At 44.9% G+C, this 20343-nt stretch overlaps 1 protein-coding gene across 2 annotated transcripts in view; it reads right to left on the bottom strand.

Annotated features, from left to right (window-relative positions):
- Positions 1–20343, bottom strand: part of PPARD (peroxisome proliferator activated receptor delta) — a 98460-nt gene that overhangs the window by 25791 nt on the left and 52326 nt on the right. Inside the window, exons 1-2 of one of the 2 annotated variants that reach the window (XM_075264327.1) lie at positions 16680–16777; positions 7660–7805 (exon numbers count right to left, since the gene is read on the bottom strand). In XM_075264327.1, the coding sequence (XP_075120428.1) occupies positions 7660–7805; positions 16680–16689 (156 nt within the window). In that variant the 5' untranslated portion in view covers positions 16690–16777. Of the gene's footprint in view, positions 1–7659; positions 7806–16679; positions 16778–20343 lie in introns of those variants that run through there. The other variant, XM_075264328.1, reaches the window with a different exon arrangement.

The raw sequence follows: 20343 nt of genomic DNA on the forward strand, positions 1-20343 counted from the left end.
TAATTGTGCAAACATCTATTTTCATCCATAGTAGTTGTGGGGTCGAAATGGTTACTATACCCCTAGATAAAGTCCATAAGGGGTGTTGTTTCCAAAGTACTCTTCCACTGTACTAGTACTTTAGGGATACGGCAAATGAGACATGGCAGCTGAAAACTTTTCCAGGAAAATCTGCCCTTCAAAAGCCATATAGCACCATTTATCCAATCAACAGTGGTTAAAGTGACATTTTAGTGGAAAAAAATTCTCTTGATAAATTTGCAAAAGGGACTTTTGGGGGATTTTCCATTGCACTGGAAATTTAGGGGCTCTGCAAATAAGACATGACACCCACCTAAAAAATATTCTAGTAAAATTTGCTAGTCAAAAGCCCTGTGACGCTTCTTCCCTTTGGCATGCTGCCATGTGCTGAAACACTAGTTTTCAACCATATATGGGGTATTGCCATGTTTTGGAGAAATTGCTCAACAAATTGTGTGATGCATTTTCTACTTTAACTCTTTGTGAATGTATATATTTTAGGGGAGGGTCAGGGGATAATCATACACATTAGAGAGAGTGTGTGCCTACATAGGCGTACGGAGACTTACAAGTCATTCCTGCTCCGCTAGGGATTCTGGGTAAAAAATATGCAACTCTATTCTCCAGGATGTAATTAGGAGAACAGTGCCTCTGTATGCTGCCCTCTAGTGGCAGCCCCCTTAACATCATGCATGATTCAGTTAATAAGCCTACTGACATAATGCGGGGTTTATTGCCAAACTAGTATTTCTATTCCAAAAGGAACAGATTCCCTGCTATGGGAATCTGGGAAACTGGGAATCTGTTCCTTTTGGAATAGAAATACTAGTTTGGCAATAAACTCCGCATCATGTCAGTAGGCTTATTAACTGAGTCATGCATGATGTTAAGGAGGCTGCCCCTAGAGGGCAGCATACAGACGTACTGTTCTCCTAATTACATCTTGGAGAATAGATTTGTATATTTTAGGGCTAAATGAAAAAAGAAAGGTCATTTGGGTAAATTAAAGTATTCCAAAGTCATTACCATGTAAAGTTACTTGTGTAAAAGCGGGTGCTTGGGGCTATAGTTCTTTGGCAATGTGGCGGTCTCCACCCAAGACATACACAGCTGAAACGCTTGCCTGCCCGCATCCTCCACCATATGTAAAAGCGGGTGCTTGGGGCTGGTTGTTAGGTAAGTAAAATACACGTGAAGCTTGGTCTTCAGGTTCAACGGATGTTCGGTTTATTAAGAGCAAATTCACAAAGTTCAACATAAACAGCTTTCTTCAGCAACAAAGGAAAAGAAAAGGCTTACTTCAGCCACAAGGCAATGCAGTCCATAAACTTAACAGGCTGGCCCTTCTGGTTCTCCTCAGCTATACTGGGTTTGGGTCCTCAGCTCTCAACAGCAGCAGCAACAATGAAAGTCAGAGACGCACCCAACTGTTGGACAGGGTTTAAGGCTCCCATTGCTGCTATTACCAAACCCTGGGATAAAGCATCGGGCCCGGGTCTACCAACAAACCCCAAAACCTGGACATGGATTTGTCCCTCACCAGGTGGAGAGGAGCCATCTCAATGGGATATATCTCCCCTCCACAACCATTCCCACTGCCTGCCTACATATCCTCCCCTTCTGCCCAAAGCCGTAGGGTTGGGCACCTTTGGAAAACAAACAATGGGTCCTAGACAAGGCATCCGCATTTGTGTGAGCTCTCCCAGGTCTATGTTCAACTATAAAGTCGAAGTCCTGTAACAATAAAAACCAACGTGTCACTCTCGCATTATTCCCCTTATTTTTACTCATCCACTTTAGTGGAGCATGATCGGAGATGAGCCTGAATCTCCTGCCTAAGAGGTAATACCTTAGTGAGTCCAGGGCCCATTTGACTGCTAGGCACTCTTTTTCCACAATGGAATAGTTCCTCTCTGCAGAATTTAATTTCCGGCTTAAATACATTACCGGGTGTTCCTCTCCATTGACCTCTTGCGACAATACGGCTCCTAAGCCGACCTCTGAGGCATCAGTTTGCACTATAAACTCTTTAGCAAAGTCTGGTGCTATTAAGACTGGCTGTCTACACAGGGCTGTTTTAAGACTGAAAAGCCCTCTCTGCCTCGGGTGACCACTGTACCATCACTGACTTTCTTCCCTTAGTGAGGTCGGATAAGGGTGCTGCCATGCTAGCGAAATTGGGTACAAACCGCCGGTAATACCCCACAATTCCTAAAAAAGCTTTCACCTGTTTTTTTTGTGAGTGGGCGAGGCCAGCTTTGTATGGCATCTACTTTATTGTTTTGGGGTTTAATCAAGCCCCTCCCTACAACATAGCCCAAATACCTCGCCTGCTCCATGCCTATGGCACATTTTTCTGGGTTGGCTGTAAACCCCGCTTTCTTAAGAGAATCCAAAACAGCCTGAACCTTGTTCAAATGGCTGCTCCAGTCTAGACTGAAAATAACTATATCGTCCAGATAGGCTGCCGCATATTCTGTGTGTGGGGCAAGGATGGCATCCATTGCCCTTTGGAAGGTGGCAGGAGCTCCCTTCAGACCAAATGGCATCCTGACATATTGGAAACAACCGTCAGGGGTGGAAAACGCCGTTTTCTCCCTGGCATCTTTAGCCAATGATATCTGCCAATACCCCTTTGTCAGATCTAGGGTAGTTATGTACCTAGCTGGACCCAACCTTTCAATGAGCTCATCTACCCGTGGCATAGGGTAAGCATCCATTTTTGAAATGTCATTAAGCTTTCTGAAATCATTACAAAACCGCCAAGTCCCATTAGGTTTAGGAACCAATACAATGGGACTAGACCAGTCACTCTTGGACACTTCAATCACTCCCAGAGCTAACATCCTCTGCACCTCTTCTGACACAATCTTCCTACGGGCCTCAGGTATTCTATAGGGTTTTACTTTTACTTTTACTTGGGGTTCTGTAATGATCTCATGCTCTATCACAGTGGTACACCCTGGTAAATCAGAAAACATCTCCTGGTTGTGTTGCAGGAATTCTTTTGTTTCTTGTTTTTGAGAGGTTGACAGAGTCTCTGCTATGCCTACTTTATGGTGTCCTGACTCAACATTTGGGGATGGGCAGGTTACCGTGGCCAAGGACTCCCTTTCTCTCCAGGGTTTGATCAGGTTTACATGGTAAATCTGGATGGGTTTTCTTTTCCCTGGTTGGTGCACCTTATAATTTACCTCTCCAACCCTTTCCAGGATTTCAAAAGGGCCCTGCCACTTCGCCAGAAATTTGCTTTCTACAGTGGGCACAAGTATTAGGACCCGGTCCCCAGGACTAAACTCTCTAACTCTTGCATAGCGATTATATACACACTTTTGCATTTCCTGCGCTTTCTGTAAATGCTCCTTTACTATGGGCATTATTTTGGAGATTCTCTCCTGCATGCTGGCCACATGTTCTATAACACTGCGGTATGGCGTGGCCTCAGATTCCCATGTCTCTTTAGCAAGGTCTAAGAGACCACGGGGATGTCTACCGTATAATAACTCAAACGGGGAGAACCCTGTAGAGGCCTGAGGAACTTCCCTAATAGAAAATAGCAGGTACGGTAACAGGCAATCCCAATCTTTCCCATCTTTTTCAACAGCCTTTTTTAACATTGCCTTTAGGGTTTTATTAAATCTCTCTACCAGACCGTCAGTTTGGGGATGGTACACAGAGGTTCTTAACTGTCTGATTTTAAAAACCTTACAGAGTTCCTTCATGACCTTAGACATAAAAGGTGTACCCTGGTCTGTCAAGATTTCCTTGGGAATTCCCACCCTCGTGCACATATGAAACAACTCCTTGGCTAGGCACTTGGCTGTGGGTTTCCTTAAAGGGACCGCCTCTGGATACCTGGTGGCATAGTCCAGTATAACCAAAATATATTGATGCCCTCTGCCTGACTTCACCAAGGGCCCTACAATATCCAAAGCAATCCGTTCAAACGGAACCTCAATGACAGGCAAGGGTATCAAAGGACTCCTGAAATGTGCAACAGGAGCATTTATCTGGCAGGTTGGGCAAGACTTGCAATAGTTTTCTATCTCTTTATAGCACCCTGGCCAGTAAAACCTTTGCAAAATACGTTCCCTAGTCTTGTCTGCTGCTAAGTGGCCCCCTAACACATGTGAGTGGGCCATATCCAACACCATTTTCCTGTATGGTTTAGGAACCAGTAGCTGTTCTACAGTTTCACCATTAACCCTTGTCACACGGTATAACAAGTTGTTGTGCATCTCAAAATAAGGATATCGCAGTTCAGCCCCTGGCTCCTGTGGTACACCATTTAGAACTGTCACATTTTCAAAGGCGGTTTTTAGGGTGGGATCTTGTAGTTGTGCAGTACCAAAGTTAACCCTTGATACTTCAAGGTCTGGAAGTACGGACTCAGTATCTGTGGACTCATCCTCATCCCCTAACAATACCGCCAAAGGAAAATTATCTGTCCCTTGAGCGGTTGCTTCATACCCTGAAGACACCCTGTTATCTGAAACAGACACTTTTACATCAGAAGGTGACAATTTATCCCACAATTCCCAAAATAACGGAAAATCCTGCCCTAATATTGTTTCATAGAGCAAGTTTTTAACCACGCCCACTTTATGGGTGACACTCCCACACACAGTCTCTATATGTACTTGGGCTATCGGATAGTTCTTGGTGTCCCCGTGTATGCACACAACCCCCATGACTTGCCCTGGGTCACACAACACAGGAAACAGTTCATCTCTGACCAGAGTTACCAGACTCCCTGAGTCAAGTAGTGCAATGACTTTGGTGCCATTAATTGTCAGCTGACACCTTTGGGGTCTGTCCAGGTCAGTGGTTATGGCGCTGCATACTGGGTGGGCAAACATGGAGCAGCGTCGCGCCATATTACAATCCATAGGTTCTGATTTCTCAGGGCAATGTGCGGCAATATGTCCAGGAGCATGACACCTCCAGCATACTATTGGGCGAGGCTGTGCTTTGGCACTTGCTCCTACCTCTTCCAGCTTCTGGTATGCAGGGAATGGCCTCTGTTCCTCGGCCGACTGATTCCATCTTTTACTGGCCCCGGGGTTCCTCAAGGAAGTTTTTTCCCTAGTGGGGCGTACAATAAAGTTTTCAGCAGTAGTATACCTCTCAACCAACTCCACTAGGCTGTCTGCGTTGTCTGGACTTCCCCGGATAACCCAGCGCTGTAATGGAGCAGGGAGAGCCCTTACATAGCGATCCATTGCGACTCTCTCCACCATCTGTTCTGAGGTAAGTGTCTCAGGAAGTAGCCACTTTCGGATCAGGTGGAACAGGTCATACATCTGTGACCGCGGCGGTTTTTCCAGAGAGAAGGACCACTGCTGCACTTGGACTGCCACACTGACTCCTAAACGGGCAAGTATCTCGGCTTTCAGCTTGCTGTAGTCCTTAGAGTCTTGTACAGACAAATCAAAATATGCCTTTTGCGGCTCGCCAATCAGGTAGGGAGCCAGTACCTCCGCCCACTGCTCCTTAGGCAGCTTTCTCTGTCTGCAGTGCGTTCAAAAATAGTCAGGTATGCCTCCACATTGTCCTCAGCAGTCATTTTTTGTAATGAGGCATGTACCTTTTCCCGGACATCACTCACAGGAGCGGCTACAGGTACATTTGTCTGCGCTGCCACCATTTTTAGGAGAGTTGCCATTTGTTCCATCAGCAAGCGATTGGTCTCCTGCTGTTGCACAGTAGAGCACACCAACTGCTGGACCAGCTCCTCCATAGCTCTGGTATAGTTCTTTGGCAATGTGGCGGTCTCCACCCAAGACATACACAGCTGAAACGCTTGCCTGCCCGCATCCTCCACCATATGTAAAAGCGGGTGCTTGGGGCTGGTTGTTAGGTAAGTAAAATACACGTGAAGCTTGGTCTTCAGGTTCAACGGATGTTCGGTTTATTAAGAGCAAATTCACAAAGTTCAACATAAACAGCTTTCTTCAGCAACAAAGGAAAAGAAAAGGCTTACTTCAGCCACAAGGCAATGCAGTCCATAAACTTAACAGGCTGGCCCTTCTGGTTCTCCTCAGCTATACTGGGTTTGGGTCCTCAGCTCTCAACAGCAGCAGCAACAATGAAAGTCAGAGACACACCCAACTGTTGGACAGGGTTTAAGGCTCCCACTGCTGCTATTACCAAACCCTGGGATAGAGCATCGGGCCCGGGTCTACCAACAATCCCCAAAACCTGGACATGGATTTGTCCCTCACCAGGTGGAGAGGAGCCATCTCAATGGGATATATCTCTCCTCCACAACCATTCCCACTGCCTGCCTACACTTGTCAGTTTTGAAAAAGTCCTGTATGCATGACTTTATCTAACAAACATGATGATAGCATCCTTCATGTTGTTTACATTAGTGTCAATAAAAGGGACACAGACTCAGTCTGCATCCTTTCTCTGCAACAGTTAAAGGGATCCTATCATTAAAATTATATTTTTTCCAACTAACACGAAGGAATAGCCTTAAGAAAGGCTATTCTTCTTCTACCTTTCTTGTCCTTTCTATGTCTTCACGCCGCAGTTCGGTAAAAATCTCAGTTTTCTTGGGTATGCAAATGATTTCTATTGCAGCAGTACGGGTGGTCCCCAGCGCTCAAACAGAGAAATCTCCAGCGCCGCCTCCATCTTCGTCTGGAACAGCCTCTCCCCGTGTCTTCTTCCAGCACTGGGGTCACACTTCTACACATACGCAGTCGGCTCTGCCATCGGGCCTCGGGAGAGCTGTCTACACATGCCCATGGCCATTTTTTTGTGGCCACACGCTCTGTACTTCATTGAACTACAGGAGCATACTGCGAATGCGCAGTATGCTCGTGTAAGCGGACACAAACAAATGGCCGTGAGCATGTGCAGTCAACTCTGCCCGAGGCCTGATGGCAGAGCCTGAGGGATTGCTAAGGGCCTGAATGGCCTAAGGGCTGAGGGCCTCCATGATCAGGAGGATAGGGGACCAAAAGACCTCTGAAATCCTCCTTGTGAATGGAGCCTCAGTGCACTTGCATGAACTGCGCCCCGTTTACTACTATGGGGTTGCCAGGACGATATTTTGGGGAAGATCGGCAGTCACCAGAAAGAGAACGGGGGCTGGCGATCCATTGCCATGACAGCCAGGAAAACTATTGCCCAGGCTTGTCTGGCATTAACTTCCATTACAGGTCACTCTTTGCTGCTAATAATAGAAGTGCCAGTAATTTGCATTGCATTGTAATGCATTGCATTAGTGATCAGACCCCCAGGGGTTCAAGACTCCTAGGTGATCTAATAATTACAGTTAAAATAAAAAAGTAATATATATATATATATATATATATATATACAAGAAAACATTTGAATCACCACCCCTTTCCCTAAAACACATAAAAAAGTACCTAAATACTGTGAAACACGCACACACACACACACACACACACACACACACACACACACTAGGTGCCCCTTTTTCTAAAAACACCCAGTCTACAAACTTTTTTTTAATATTTTCTCCTATATTCACAATTTTAATAAAAATCTGAATTTTGCTTTTTTGAAATGACAATTTAATAGAATTGACTAATGCCCAGCCCTAGATATAGTTTGTCCTACTGTTGCATCTTCATAGGGTAGATTAACTGCAAATCTTACCTTGCAGCCTTCACATGCATGAACTCCATAATGGAAGCCAGAAGCTTTGTCACCACAAATCTTGCAGTCCACATTCTGCACAGTTTGCTGATGTCCTAAGGAGCCTGGAATTTGCTCATCTGAACATAGAGATCCAGGTTGGAGTTCTGCAATATAACAATAATATTTACTCTATATACAGATCTACAATTGTGTAACTGTGTTTTGTACTCTCATTTTTTATTTCAGAAACATGCATGATATTTTGTACATATTGCAATACATATACATGTATAGAACTGTCTGCTCTGTGTTGATGACTCATCTCTCTGCTCTCACACACATAAAGAATAGCAGAGAGGGTGCACACAGACACTTCCGGAGTGCAGGGAGGAGGCTAATTAGCATATGAATAAAAACATACAAAAGGTACTTGTGAAATAGTCTTTCTAAAGGCTATGCAAGTATGTTGTTTTGACTGTTACATTGTATTATGGGGCAGTTGCTTATGTTTAAAACCATTGATACCCATGGAAGTATGTATCTCTGTCCCCCATCTCCTCAATCTCCTGTCCCAATCTGGCCACCAGTCACTACAATGAAACCATTAAAAATGCATTGGATGAGGTGGCTCCCCCCTCCACTCGAAAAGTCCCACATAGGAGGCAGTAACCCTGGCACACGCCAAAGACACGGTTTCTTCAGTGGTGCTCTAGGTGTGCCGAACGTCTGTGGAGAAAATCACGTACAACTGCAGATTTCCTCCACTTCAAATTTATGCTTAAAACATATAGTTCTGCCCTTTACCTTGCCAAACAAGCCTATTTCACCGCTCTCATCTCTTCTCTCTCCAGCAACCCTAAAAGGCTTTTTAAAACCTTTCACTCCTTACTCACACCCAAGGTGCAGACGCCATTCACAGACCTTAGTGCTGATGAACTGGCCACTTATTACCATGATAAAATTGATAAGATCCTTGAGGAAATAACTGCTCTATCCCCAGGTGGCATTGATTCCCACACCTACCATAGTACTGATCCCCTCACCAACCGCACTTCAGACTGTCCATTCTCATCTTTTGAACCTGTTACAGAAGAGGAAGTCTCCCAGCCACTTTCTTCATCTTGCACTACAACCTGCAGTAATGACCCCTTCCCCTCAGGGGTGAACCAAGCTTTTATGCCGCCCCTCCCCCCCCCCCCGGAGGAGGGGGCGGAGCGGAGGGGGCAGGGCGGAGCGGACAGGGCGGCAGTAGCAGGCAGAGAGCAGGCAGGGAGAGGACCTGCTCTCTGCCTGAACGTCAGGGGAGGCCGGCGGAGCAGCGCTGCATCCACAGGGCCTCCCCAATCCACCGCTCTCTTCCCGTGCCGGGCTGCCGAGATGGTGACGCTAAGCCAGTCCAGGACAGCTTGTCCTGGACTGGCTTAGGTCAGCAAAAATGCCGCCCCCCCCCCGGGGGCCCGGCGGGTCGCCTCATGGGAGGTGCGGCGCTGGTTCCCCTCACACCTTCTCCAATCTCTGTCACCTGCTGTCACAACTTACCTTACTAAACTATTTAATCTCTACTGGAATTTTCCCATCCTCTTTCAAGCATGCTGTCATATCCCCACTATTGAAAAAACCCTCCCTGGACCCGTCCTGTGCGGCTAACTATCGACCCGTCTCTAACCTCCCCTTCATCTCCAAAATCTCGTTTAATCTGCTATCTCTCTGCTAACTCTCTGCTTGACCCCTTACAATCTGGTTTCTGCGCTCTGCACTCTACTGTAACAGCCCTCACAAAAGTCTCCAATGATCTCCTATCAGTTAAATCTAATGGTAACTTCTCTCTTCTTATTCTTTTGGACCTCTCGGCAGCATTTGACACTGTTGACCATCAACTCCTCCTCACTATGCTCCGCTCAGTCGGCCTCAAGGACACTGTACTCTCCTGGTTCTCCTCTTATCTCTCAGACCACACTTTCAGTGTATCATTTGCAGGCTCTGTTTCTTCCCCTTTTTCCTTTGCTGTTGGGGTTCCTCAGGGCTCGGTCCTAGGCCTCCTGCTCTTTTCTCTCTACACAGCCCCCATTGGACAAACCATCACCAGATTTGGCTTCCGGTACACATCTTCCCGTGATGTCACCCCCAGTGGTGAACCTAGCCTCTTTGCTGCCTGAGGCGGCCGATCAAAAGACGCTCCCCCCCCCCCCCCCCGGAATGAGTACTGAAGGGGGAGGGGTGTCGTCTTTTGATTGTCCATAGTTTGACACCCGGCATCCGCGGTACTATTAACCACTTCTCAACATCCACCGTAATAGGCGATTGTTGAGAAGGAAGTCAGGAAGTAGTTAATAGAAGCAGTGCAATTCAGTGCACTGTTGTCTTTCTAGTGGTATATAATATCACCCATCTCTGAGGACATGAAAGGTTTGCCTTAGGCTGAGGCCCCACATTGCGGAAACGCAGCTTTTGCTGCAGGGTTTTTTTGTTTGTTTTTTTGAGACAATCCCAGGAGTGGCGACAATAGAAATGGGAAATATATAGGGATCTCTTATACTTCTACCTCCTGCTTAATCCACTCCTGGCTTTGGCTCAGAAAACCTCAGCAAAATCTGCAACAAAAAAAAAGTTGCTTTTTTTGTAGGCAGAATCCTACATTGCAGAAACACAGTGTTTTTGTTTACTGCAGAAAAAAAGTGTCCAGAAAACTGAATGAAATGTAATCAATTTACCGCATCCTCACATTGCTGGAAAAAAAAACATGTGGAAGATGCTGCAAATTGTAAGGGAAACCAATGGCGTTACTCTAGGTATAAGTGACCTGAAGCAATTTCCAAAACTAGTATACTGTATATACTCACACATACCACACACATTTATACTATATATACCTACACAATCATACATATAACATATATACTCACACATACCACATACATCATACCATATATACCTACACAGTCATACATATACCATATATACCTACACAGTCATACATATACCATATATACCTATACAGTCATACATATAACATATATACTCACACATATACATTACTATAGCATATATACCTACACAGTCATCCATATACCATATATACTCACACATACCACATACATCATACCATATATACCTACACAAAAAATGGCTATTAAAATTCTAATCTTTATTTGTTTCTCTTTAAAAATATTTAACCTGGGTACAAGAACTATTCATAATAAACGATATTTTATTTCTTTTGCTGCACCTTCAATTCCTAACCACCAAGGGATCTTATATGTGAATGAAAAATCTCTACACACATTCCCTGGACAATGGGTGCTTATCAGGAAACCTGCAGTCTTAGCTTATAAGTCATGCAGCTACCATCTCAATATTACACATGCTGCAAAGTAGGTGCTAGCTCCAATCCTCCTCTTAACTGGACAAGGATTCAGTTGTACATAATAACCCAAACTGATTAACTGCTGAGTTTATGATATAAAAAGACTGCTTCTTTGCTCTCATCTATTCAAAAATTGGCATAGAATTGTTTAGAGCGATATTAACCCTTGTACTTTATCAGCACACCTGTGCTTAATTACTATGCCTCTAAAGCAAGTGCTACCAGACTGATAGAGTGAGCTGGAGCATTACTTGGATATTTATATATCAAATATATCATAAGTAATCGTCTCTACGCGTTTCCCCCCTATATTATCGGGGTTCCTCAGGAGACAAATCTGCAATGTGTGTACTGCGGTCTTAATGCGGTACCGCACCAGTAAACAGACTCCTACACAGCTGAGGCTAACTGCACTTTGAATGTTTCTCAGAGCAGATTCCACCACCCACCAGCCTGTTAAGTCTAAAAGATTGCTACAATGGCACAGCCTAAATGTTCAGTAATGGCAGTAAAAACCACCTTTCTCCATGCCCAGATGGTAGGCACAGATACTTTTTCACAGCCGGCTGACTTTGAGAAAGGACGGAAAAATCCGAAACGCGTCAGTCTGACGCTATCTGCTTGCAATGTTTGTGCCAATTGCGGTTTTTGACATGAAGATGTGAATAAATAAAGAAGGAAGTTTCTCCATATTTTCAACTAACCACCACGGCTCTTGCTGGATCTTTTTTATCGTTGATATTTCTGTCATACATATACCATATATACCTACAAAGTCATACATATACCATATATACCTACACAGTCATACATATAACATATATACTCACACATATACATTACTATAGCATATATACCTACACAGTCATTCATATACCATATATACCTACACAGTCATCCATATACCATATATACCTACACAGTCATCCATATACCATATATACCTACACAGTCATCCATATACCATATATACCTACACAGTCATACATATCAGGGCCGGCGTCAGTGCACGGCATAGCCGGGCAAGTGCCGGGGCCCACAGAGCCTCTGGGGGCTCCCTGGCACTTGCCCGCCCTAACACTTGCCTGTCCCGATCTCAGCTCATCTGAATACATAGGCGAATCTGAGCTGAATACATAGGCGATTAAAGCAGGAGCTGTGACAGCTCAGCTCCTGCTTTAATGCTGCGGCGTGTGTAGGCGCGATGTGATGACATCACATCGCGCCTACAACTATGTGAATGGCGTGAAAGCAGAGATAGGAGAGGCGGGGGAGTGATGGAAGGTGAGTGTAAGTGTTTGTTTTTTGTGTTAAACATTAAGGTGGAACATAATGAAGGGGACCCATGAAACGGGGGGGCAAATGAAGGGGAGGGGGGAATGGCGTGACACTGGGGCAGATGAGGGGAGAATGGCATGACACTGGGGCAGAGGAAGGAAGGGGAGAATGGCATGACACTGGGGCAGATGAGGGGGGGAGAACAGTATGACACTGGGGCAGATGGGGGGGAGAATGGCATGACACTGGGGCAGATGAAGGGAGGGGAAATCGGCATTACACTGGGGCAGATGAGGGGAGGAGAACGGCATGACACTGGGGCAGATGAAGGGGGGGAACGGCATGACACTGGGGCAGATGAGGGAGGGGGAGAATGGCATGACACTGGGGCAGATGAAGGGGGACATGAAACTGTGGGCAGATGAAGGGGGGAGAACGGCATGAAACTGGGGACAGAAATGGAGGGGGGACATGAAACTGGGGTCAGAGGAAGGGTGTATATGAAACTGGGGGAGAGATGGAGGGGGGTATATAATTTACGGGTGACTGTAGGAGGATTATACTGTGTGGGAGCACACGAAAAATGAATGAGAATGGGCGGAGTCAACATAAAAGTGGGCAGAGCTAAATTTGCTGCGGCGCGCAGCAAATTTTATCCCTCTTTCTACTCTTCAAAAGTTGGGAGGTATGGCGTTGGTAATGCCACACTTCTGCACGACTTCACTCACTTCATCTGCGACGTGCAGTGTCCCGACTCCCCCGCCTCCTCCACAAGGGGGTCCACTGAGGCTCTGTCGCCCAAGAAAACCTGGAGCCGGCCCTGATACATATAACATACCGTATTTTTCGGACTATAAGACGCACCTAGGTTTTAGAGGAGAAAAATAGGGGGAAAAAAATTTGAAGCAAAAAATGGTAAAATATTTAATATATGGAAGTTGTAGTTTTGCAACAGCTGCAAGGCCACATTGACAGGTGACCCTGTAGCTGTACGGGGATGCACTGTACGGGGATGCATAGAGTGTTTTTTTTTTTGCGGGGCCAGATGTACTTTTTAGTTATACCATTTTGGGGAATATTTATTGCTAAGATCACCTTTTATTGAAAAAAAAACCCGGTGGTTTAGCAATTGTGATATTGACCTTCACCGTACAGGAAAACTATTAGTAGACCGGGCATTTTCGGACACAGGGATTCCTAATGTGTATGTGTTTGACATATGATTTTCTACTGTTATATATATTCTAGGGAAAGGAGGTGATTTAGAACTTTTACTTATTTCATTTTTTTATTATATATTTTTAAAGCTATTGCCATCTATGGGACATTCTGTATATTACTATTACGGCTGGTCATAGACTAGCCGTAGTAGTAATATAGCAGTGACAGGCCTGGGAGCCTCCATAATGCTGCACCCGCCTACATTTCCTCCTTCATCTCTCTTTACCGCCCAACCCGTGTTCTCCGTTCACTCAATTACTTAACACTTACATCCTCTATTACCAGAACTTCCCACGCTTGTATACAAGACTTCTCCCGAGTTGCACCACTTCTCTGGAATGCTCTATCCCAGACAATCAGATTAAATCCCAATTTCTACAGCTTCAAGCACAAACTAAAGACACATCTTATCAGACAGGCGTATCCCAATTCCTAATATAAACCCTTTCGTACCATCATTAGAATCCCCAAAATTTAACCCTCCTCTGTTCCAGCTCCCACATTACCCTACATGATATGATGCCATTTCAGGCTAACTCTATATGTCCAAACACTATCCACACGTTAACCCCTTCCCGCCGATGGCATTTTTTGATTTTCGTTTTTCGTTTTTGACTCCCCTCCTTCTAAACCCCATAACTTTTTTATTTCTCCGCTCCCAGAGTTATATGAGGTCTTAATTTTTGCGGGACAATTTTTTCTTCATGATGCCACCATTAATTATTCTATATAATGTACTGGGAAGCAGGAAAAAAATTCAGAATGGGGTGGATTTGAAGAAAAAATGCATTTCTGCGACTTTCTTACGGGCTTTGGTTTTACGGCGTTCACTGTGCAGCCAAAATGACATGTCCCCTGTATTCTCTGTTTCGGTACGGTTCAAGGGATACCAAATTTATATGGTTTTATTTACATTTTGACCCCTAAAAAAAATTCCAAAACGGTGTTAAAAAATTTTTTTTCTAAAAGTCGCCATATTCCGACGGCCGTAACTTTTTTATACATAGGTGTACGGGGATGCATAGGGCGTCTTTTTTTGCGGGGCTGGGTGTACTTTTTAGTTCTACCATTTTCGGGAAATGTTATTGCTTTGATCACTTTTTATTCAAATTTTTATCAGAATTAAAACAGTGAAAAAACGGCGGTTTGGCACTTTTGACTATTTTTCCTGCTACGGCGTTTACCGAACAGGAAAAATATTTTTATAGATTTGTAGAGCGGGCGATTTCGGACGCGGGGATACCTAACATGTATGTGTTTCACAGTTTTTAACTACTTTTATATTTGTTCTAGGGAAAGGGGGGTGATTTGAACTTTTAATACTTTTTATATTTTTTTTTATTTTTTTTTACTTTTTTTATTTATTTTTTTTTTTTGCATTTATTAGACCCCCTAGGGGTGTTGAACCCCAGGGGGTCTGATCACTAATGCAATGCATTACAATGCTAATGCATTGCAAAAAATCATCATCTCTTTTGCAGGCTGTATACACCAGCCTGCAAAAGAGAGAATTTGCAGACCGGCTGGGAGCCCTTAACAAGGCTCCCGGCTGTCATGGCAACGGGGGGTCGGCCCTGGAGCATGCTCCAGGAGCCGGCGATCCCTGCCAAAATGGCGGCGCCAATGCGCCGCCGGGAAGATGGCGCCTCCGGCGCCTTTGACAGCAGCGCCGGAGGGGTTAATGCCTCCGATCGGTCCGGGGACCGATCGGAGGCATTAGAGCCGGTTGTCTACTGCTTAAAGCAGTAGACACCCGGCGGCTATGACGGCCGCCCGGCTCCAGGGCGGTCGCCATAGTTACAGACCCGACACGCGCCGTACTATTACGGCGCATGTCGGGAAGGGGTTAAAGGACACGACTGGTGATGGCTCATAAAGTTTTATGTTTGTGTTATGACAGTAAACTCTATTACAAAAATGTCTGACCACTGTATAAGCAATGCCTCCCCTGCTACCTCTTGTGTCACCCCCTCTACCCCATAGATTGTAAGTTCTTGCGAGCAGGGCCCTGAGTCCCATTGTGTGAAATGACATTCTTTGTAATGTATCCTTCTGTCTGTATTTGAACCCGACAAATTGTACAGTGCTGCGGAATATGTTTGCACTATATAAATAAAATTTATTATTATATTATTATTATTTATCTGATACCGGTGTTGATGTCGCCTTGTGTTTGCCTTTGTTTGATTTCCCAACTATCTGTACTCCTTTTATTTTTGTAAAACTTTAAATATACAGGCCTATCACAGTTCCTAAAACGAACCCTCCTCTGTTCACATTCCCGCATTGCCCCACAGGATATGATGCCATATCGGATTGTAATCTTAAATATCCAGGCACCATCTGCACATTAAAGTACATTGTATGGTAACCCCTTATACTGTTTTATTCATCTGTAAAGAAAATAACTTCTCACAAAAACGCCTGGACCACTGTATAAGCAATGCTACTTTCGATGTCAACCCTGCTACCTTTTTTTATCACCCCCTCTACCTCATAGATTGTAAGCTCCTGAGAGCAGAGCCCTCAGTCCCATTGTGTGAAGTGACTATTTCTCTTTAATGTATCTTTTTGTCTGTACTTGAACCCTACAGTTTGTAAAGTGCTGCGGAATATGTTGGCGCTAGTGGACAGATGCTTTTCTATTACACTTTTCTCATGCTTAGCACAAGAATGTGGACACAGCTGAAACCCTATTATATCTATTTTCCTGTTCTTCAAATCATGAAAATGTATTGTTTCCTTTATTTTTATAGTGGTTTAAATGTTTTGAAACCAGTTGCACAGGAACCTCTCAAGAAACGTTATATCCAGTACGACACTATGGTATGTGGATGCTGTGTTAAGAATGTCTTAAATTACACCCTGGTCAGTAGCCAGTATAGTAGAGTACCGTTGTGACATATACAAAACCAATTATGTGATAACTTCACTTATCAGAAGTATGATATACAATACTATCTAAAAGGATTACTACTACTAAAAGTTTACTTAACATATTAGTCAGCAACACAAATTATGAACTTCATAAAATGACACTGCAATACTGTATTCTACTGTAAACCAAGCATACACACTCATAGTAGTAACTTGTTTAGCTCAAATTGATAGGCACACAGCTACAAATCCCTGAACTCTCTTCCAGGTATAAAGAGTTAATTTAACTATATTTTACCTTCTTTCATCGGTCTGCGTCTTGACAGGATTTTTTATTTGTGATTTAAAGAGCCACACCATCCCCCTTCCTGCTATGCTGCTTCCTGTGACTCAGATGACATCACAGCAGGCTGCTGGAATGTAACTGATGTGGGGGTGGAGAGAGTTTAATGCATTCCTGGAAAACTCTTTGACCTCTTGTCAACTAGGAGCTAGGCTTCAACATCCTTTCAGCATATCAGTTCTCTACAACTTATGTTAATAGTAATAATACATTTTTGGGGTAGAAGGGGTGACACAAGGGATAGAAGTGCTGAGACACAACAACCATCTAAGCTACTATATGCTTCAGGGGATCTCTTATCAAACACAGACTTAGTCCATAGTACAAAATAAAAAATTACATCTTTATTGGAACATGATTAGAATATACCTAACAACTTGAAAAAGAGGCATACACCATACAGTGTGGACTACAAAATTAAAGAGGACCTTTCATCAGATCGGACACATGCAGTTTTATATACTGCTGGAAAGCTGACAGTGCGCTGAATTCAGCACACTGTCGGCTTTCCCAATCTGTGCCCGGTGTAAAGCACTATCGGTCCCGGTACCGTAGCGCTTTACAGTCAGAAAGGTGTTTCTGACACTTAGCCAGGGACGCCCTTCTGCCCAGCAGCGCCTATTGCGCTGTACAGTGTGAGTGGGGAGGAACGCCCCCTCCCTCTGCTCACAGTGCTCGTCCATAGACGAGTATTATCAAGAGCGGGAGGGGGCGTTCCTCCACGCTCACACTGTACAGCGCGATAGGCGCTGCTGGGCAGAAGGGCGTCCCTGGCTAAGTGTCAGAAACACTTCTCCTGGTGCCCCAGATTAAACTGGGGGAAACTAGAGGGGACATGAAACTGGAGCAGCTGGAGGGGGACATTAAACAGTGGGGGTAGTTGGAGGGGGGCAATAAATTAATGACAGCTGGAGCAGGACATGAAACTGGGGGCAACTAGCGGGGGACATTAAAATCGGGCAGCTGGAATCAGACATTAAACCGTAGGGGTAGCTGGAGGGTGACAATAAACTAGGGGCAGCTAGAGGCAGACAGGTCCCCCTACATCTACCTCCATGGTTTAATGCCCCCTCCAGTTGTCCCCAGTTTAATGTCCCCCCTGTTTAAGTGCCCCCTTCATCTACCCCCAGTTTCATGTCCCCCCTCCATTTCTCCCTCAGTTTCATATCCCCCTTCATCTGCCCCATTTCATGTCCCCACTCCATCTCTCCCATTTCATGTCCCCCCTCCTTCTCTCCCCCAGTTTCATGTCCCCCTCCATCTGCCATCTCTGCCCTAGTATAACATTCCCCTTCCATCTCTGCCCCTAGGTTACTGAGACACACACAGACAGACAGACACACACACACATACAGACACATATAGACACACACACACTCCACCCAGCATCTCACATTCCCTCTCAGTACCTTATGACACACACCACATGTCTCCATCTTCTTGCGCAGTCCTGCCGGCACTAAGACACGCCTCCCTAGACACACCTCCCTAGACACGCCTCCCTAGTCAAGCTATGCAGGCCGGTCTGAATCAGTCAGAGGGCCGGATATGGCCCAGGGGCCGTGCTTTGCCCAGGTCTGATCTAGAGGTATACCAAAAAAGCAAATATTTGTCAGGATACGGAGTCGCCGCAGTCTCCTTGCTGCGCGGCGTCTCCCTGGGAGATGTGTTAGGAGTTCTATTGGGTGCAGGTTCTTCTATTCAAACGCCAGTTCTTCCTATATTGAATACCCGTCAGGATCCTAAAATGCTCTTGCCTGACCATTTTGATGGTAAACCAGACAGATTCCGAACATTTCGGGAATCTTGCCATTTATTTTTTCGTTTTAATTTCCTTCCTTCTGAAGCAGAGCAGGTGGCGCTGGTGGTGTCCCTTCTACGAGGGTCACCACAAGACTGGGCCTTGGCTCTACCTGCTGGAGCTCCTGAATGGAATTCATTAAATAAGTTTTTTCAAACATTAGGTCAGATTTATGATGACCCTAATAGAGTTGCCTTAGCAGAGTCCCATCTGTTGTCTATTCAGCAGGGAGTTAGAACGGCCGAGGACTATTGTACGGAGTTTCGTCAGTGGAGCTCGCAGTCAGGGTGGACAGACAGACCTTTGTTAACCCTTTTTAGACAAGGCTTATCTGATTCTGTAAAAGATGCTCTAGTAAGCCATCCAGTCCCTGAAAATCTAGGAGACTTTATGTCCTTGGCTATTTCTATTGATAGGAGGCTTAGGGAAAGGCGTAGAGAGAAATTAAGCAAACCTGGGTCCTCAGCTAAATCCTGGTCTGTCCTTTCGGAACCTATACCTCCTTCTGCTGTTCCTACCTCTTGTTCTATTCCTGAAGAAGAACCAATGATATTGGGGTCCACATCCGCCTCCAGGAGAAAGTATCGCCTAGAAAACGCTCTGTGTCTGTATTGCGGCAAACCTGGACATATCCTGAGAAACTGTCCAACCAGACCTAAACCACTGCCGGGAAAACGCCAATGCCTGAGTGATTGCCGGGAGGGTCACTGAGGCACACAGGTACCTCCTAATAATATTGAGAAATGTTTACTCCCTGCTATTCTTGTTAATGGTAATAAAACTTTTGCATGTCAGGCAATGGTGGATTCAGGTGCCGCCATGAACTTCATCCATGAAGTGGTGGCGCAAGCTCTAGGAATTGAATTAATTCCCTTGAAATACCCATTTCAGGTATCTGGAGCAGATCTAACCCCTTTGTCTGAAGGGAAAATCTTAGCCCGTACTGCTGAGGTGCAGTTTTTTGTCGGCAGTTTACATGTTGAAAAAGTGTCATTTTTTGTTATGAAGAAACTGGCTGCAGACATTATTCTTGGTTTACCCTGGTTGCGTGTACATAATCCAGTGGGTTTTTTTTTGTTTTTTTCTTTTTGTTTTTTTAAATGTAGATTGTGAGCCCCACATAGAGCTCACAATGTACATCTTTCCCCTATCAGTATGTCTTTGGAATATGGGCTGGAAATCCATGCAAACACAGGGAGAACATACAAACTCCTTGCAGATGGTTTTTTGCCCTTGGTGGGATTTGAACCCCAGGACTCCAGTGCTGCAAGGCTGCAGTGCTAACCACTGAGCCACCGTGTGGCCCCTCATAATCCAGTGTTTGATTGGGAAACTTCGGAGTTGGTTAGATGGGGAGATTCCTGTACTTCTCATATGAATACTATTTGTACTATCAAAAATGATATAAAAATTCCGGAATTTATTACCAAGTTCAAAGACGTCTTTGACGAGCTCAGTGAGGAGGCCTTGCCTCCACATCGACCTTATGACTGCGCAATTGATTTGGTTCCTGGAGCTAAACTACCCAAAGGTCGCATTTTTAACCTTTCAGCTCCAGAGCGCGAGTCCATGCGCCAGTACATTAAAGAGAGCCTATCTAAAGGACATATCCGACCTTCAGTTTCTCCTGTGGGGGCGGGGTTTTTCTTTGTTGAAAAAAAAAAAAAAAAAAAAAGATGGTGGCCTCCGACCTTGTATTGACTACAGGGAATTGAATAAAATTACGGTCAAAGACCAACATCCTCTGCCACTCATCCCGGATCTTTTTAACCAGGTGGTGGGGGCTCGGTGGTTTTCTAAAATTGACCTCCGCGGAGC

This window comes from Leptodactylus fuscus, chromosome 2 (genome assembly GCF_031893055.1).
Source record: "Leptodactylus fuscus isolate aLepFus1 chromosome 2, aLepFus1.hap2, whole genome shotgun sequence".
NCBI classification, from domain to species: Eukaryota; Metazoa; Chordata; class Amphibia; order Anura; family Leptodactylidae; genus Leptodactylus; species Leptodactylus fuscus.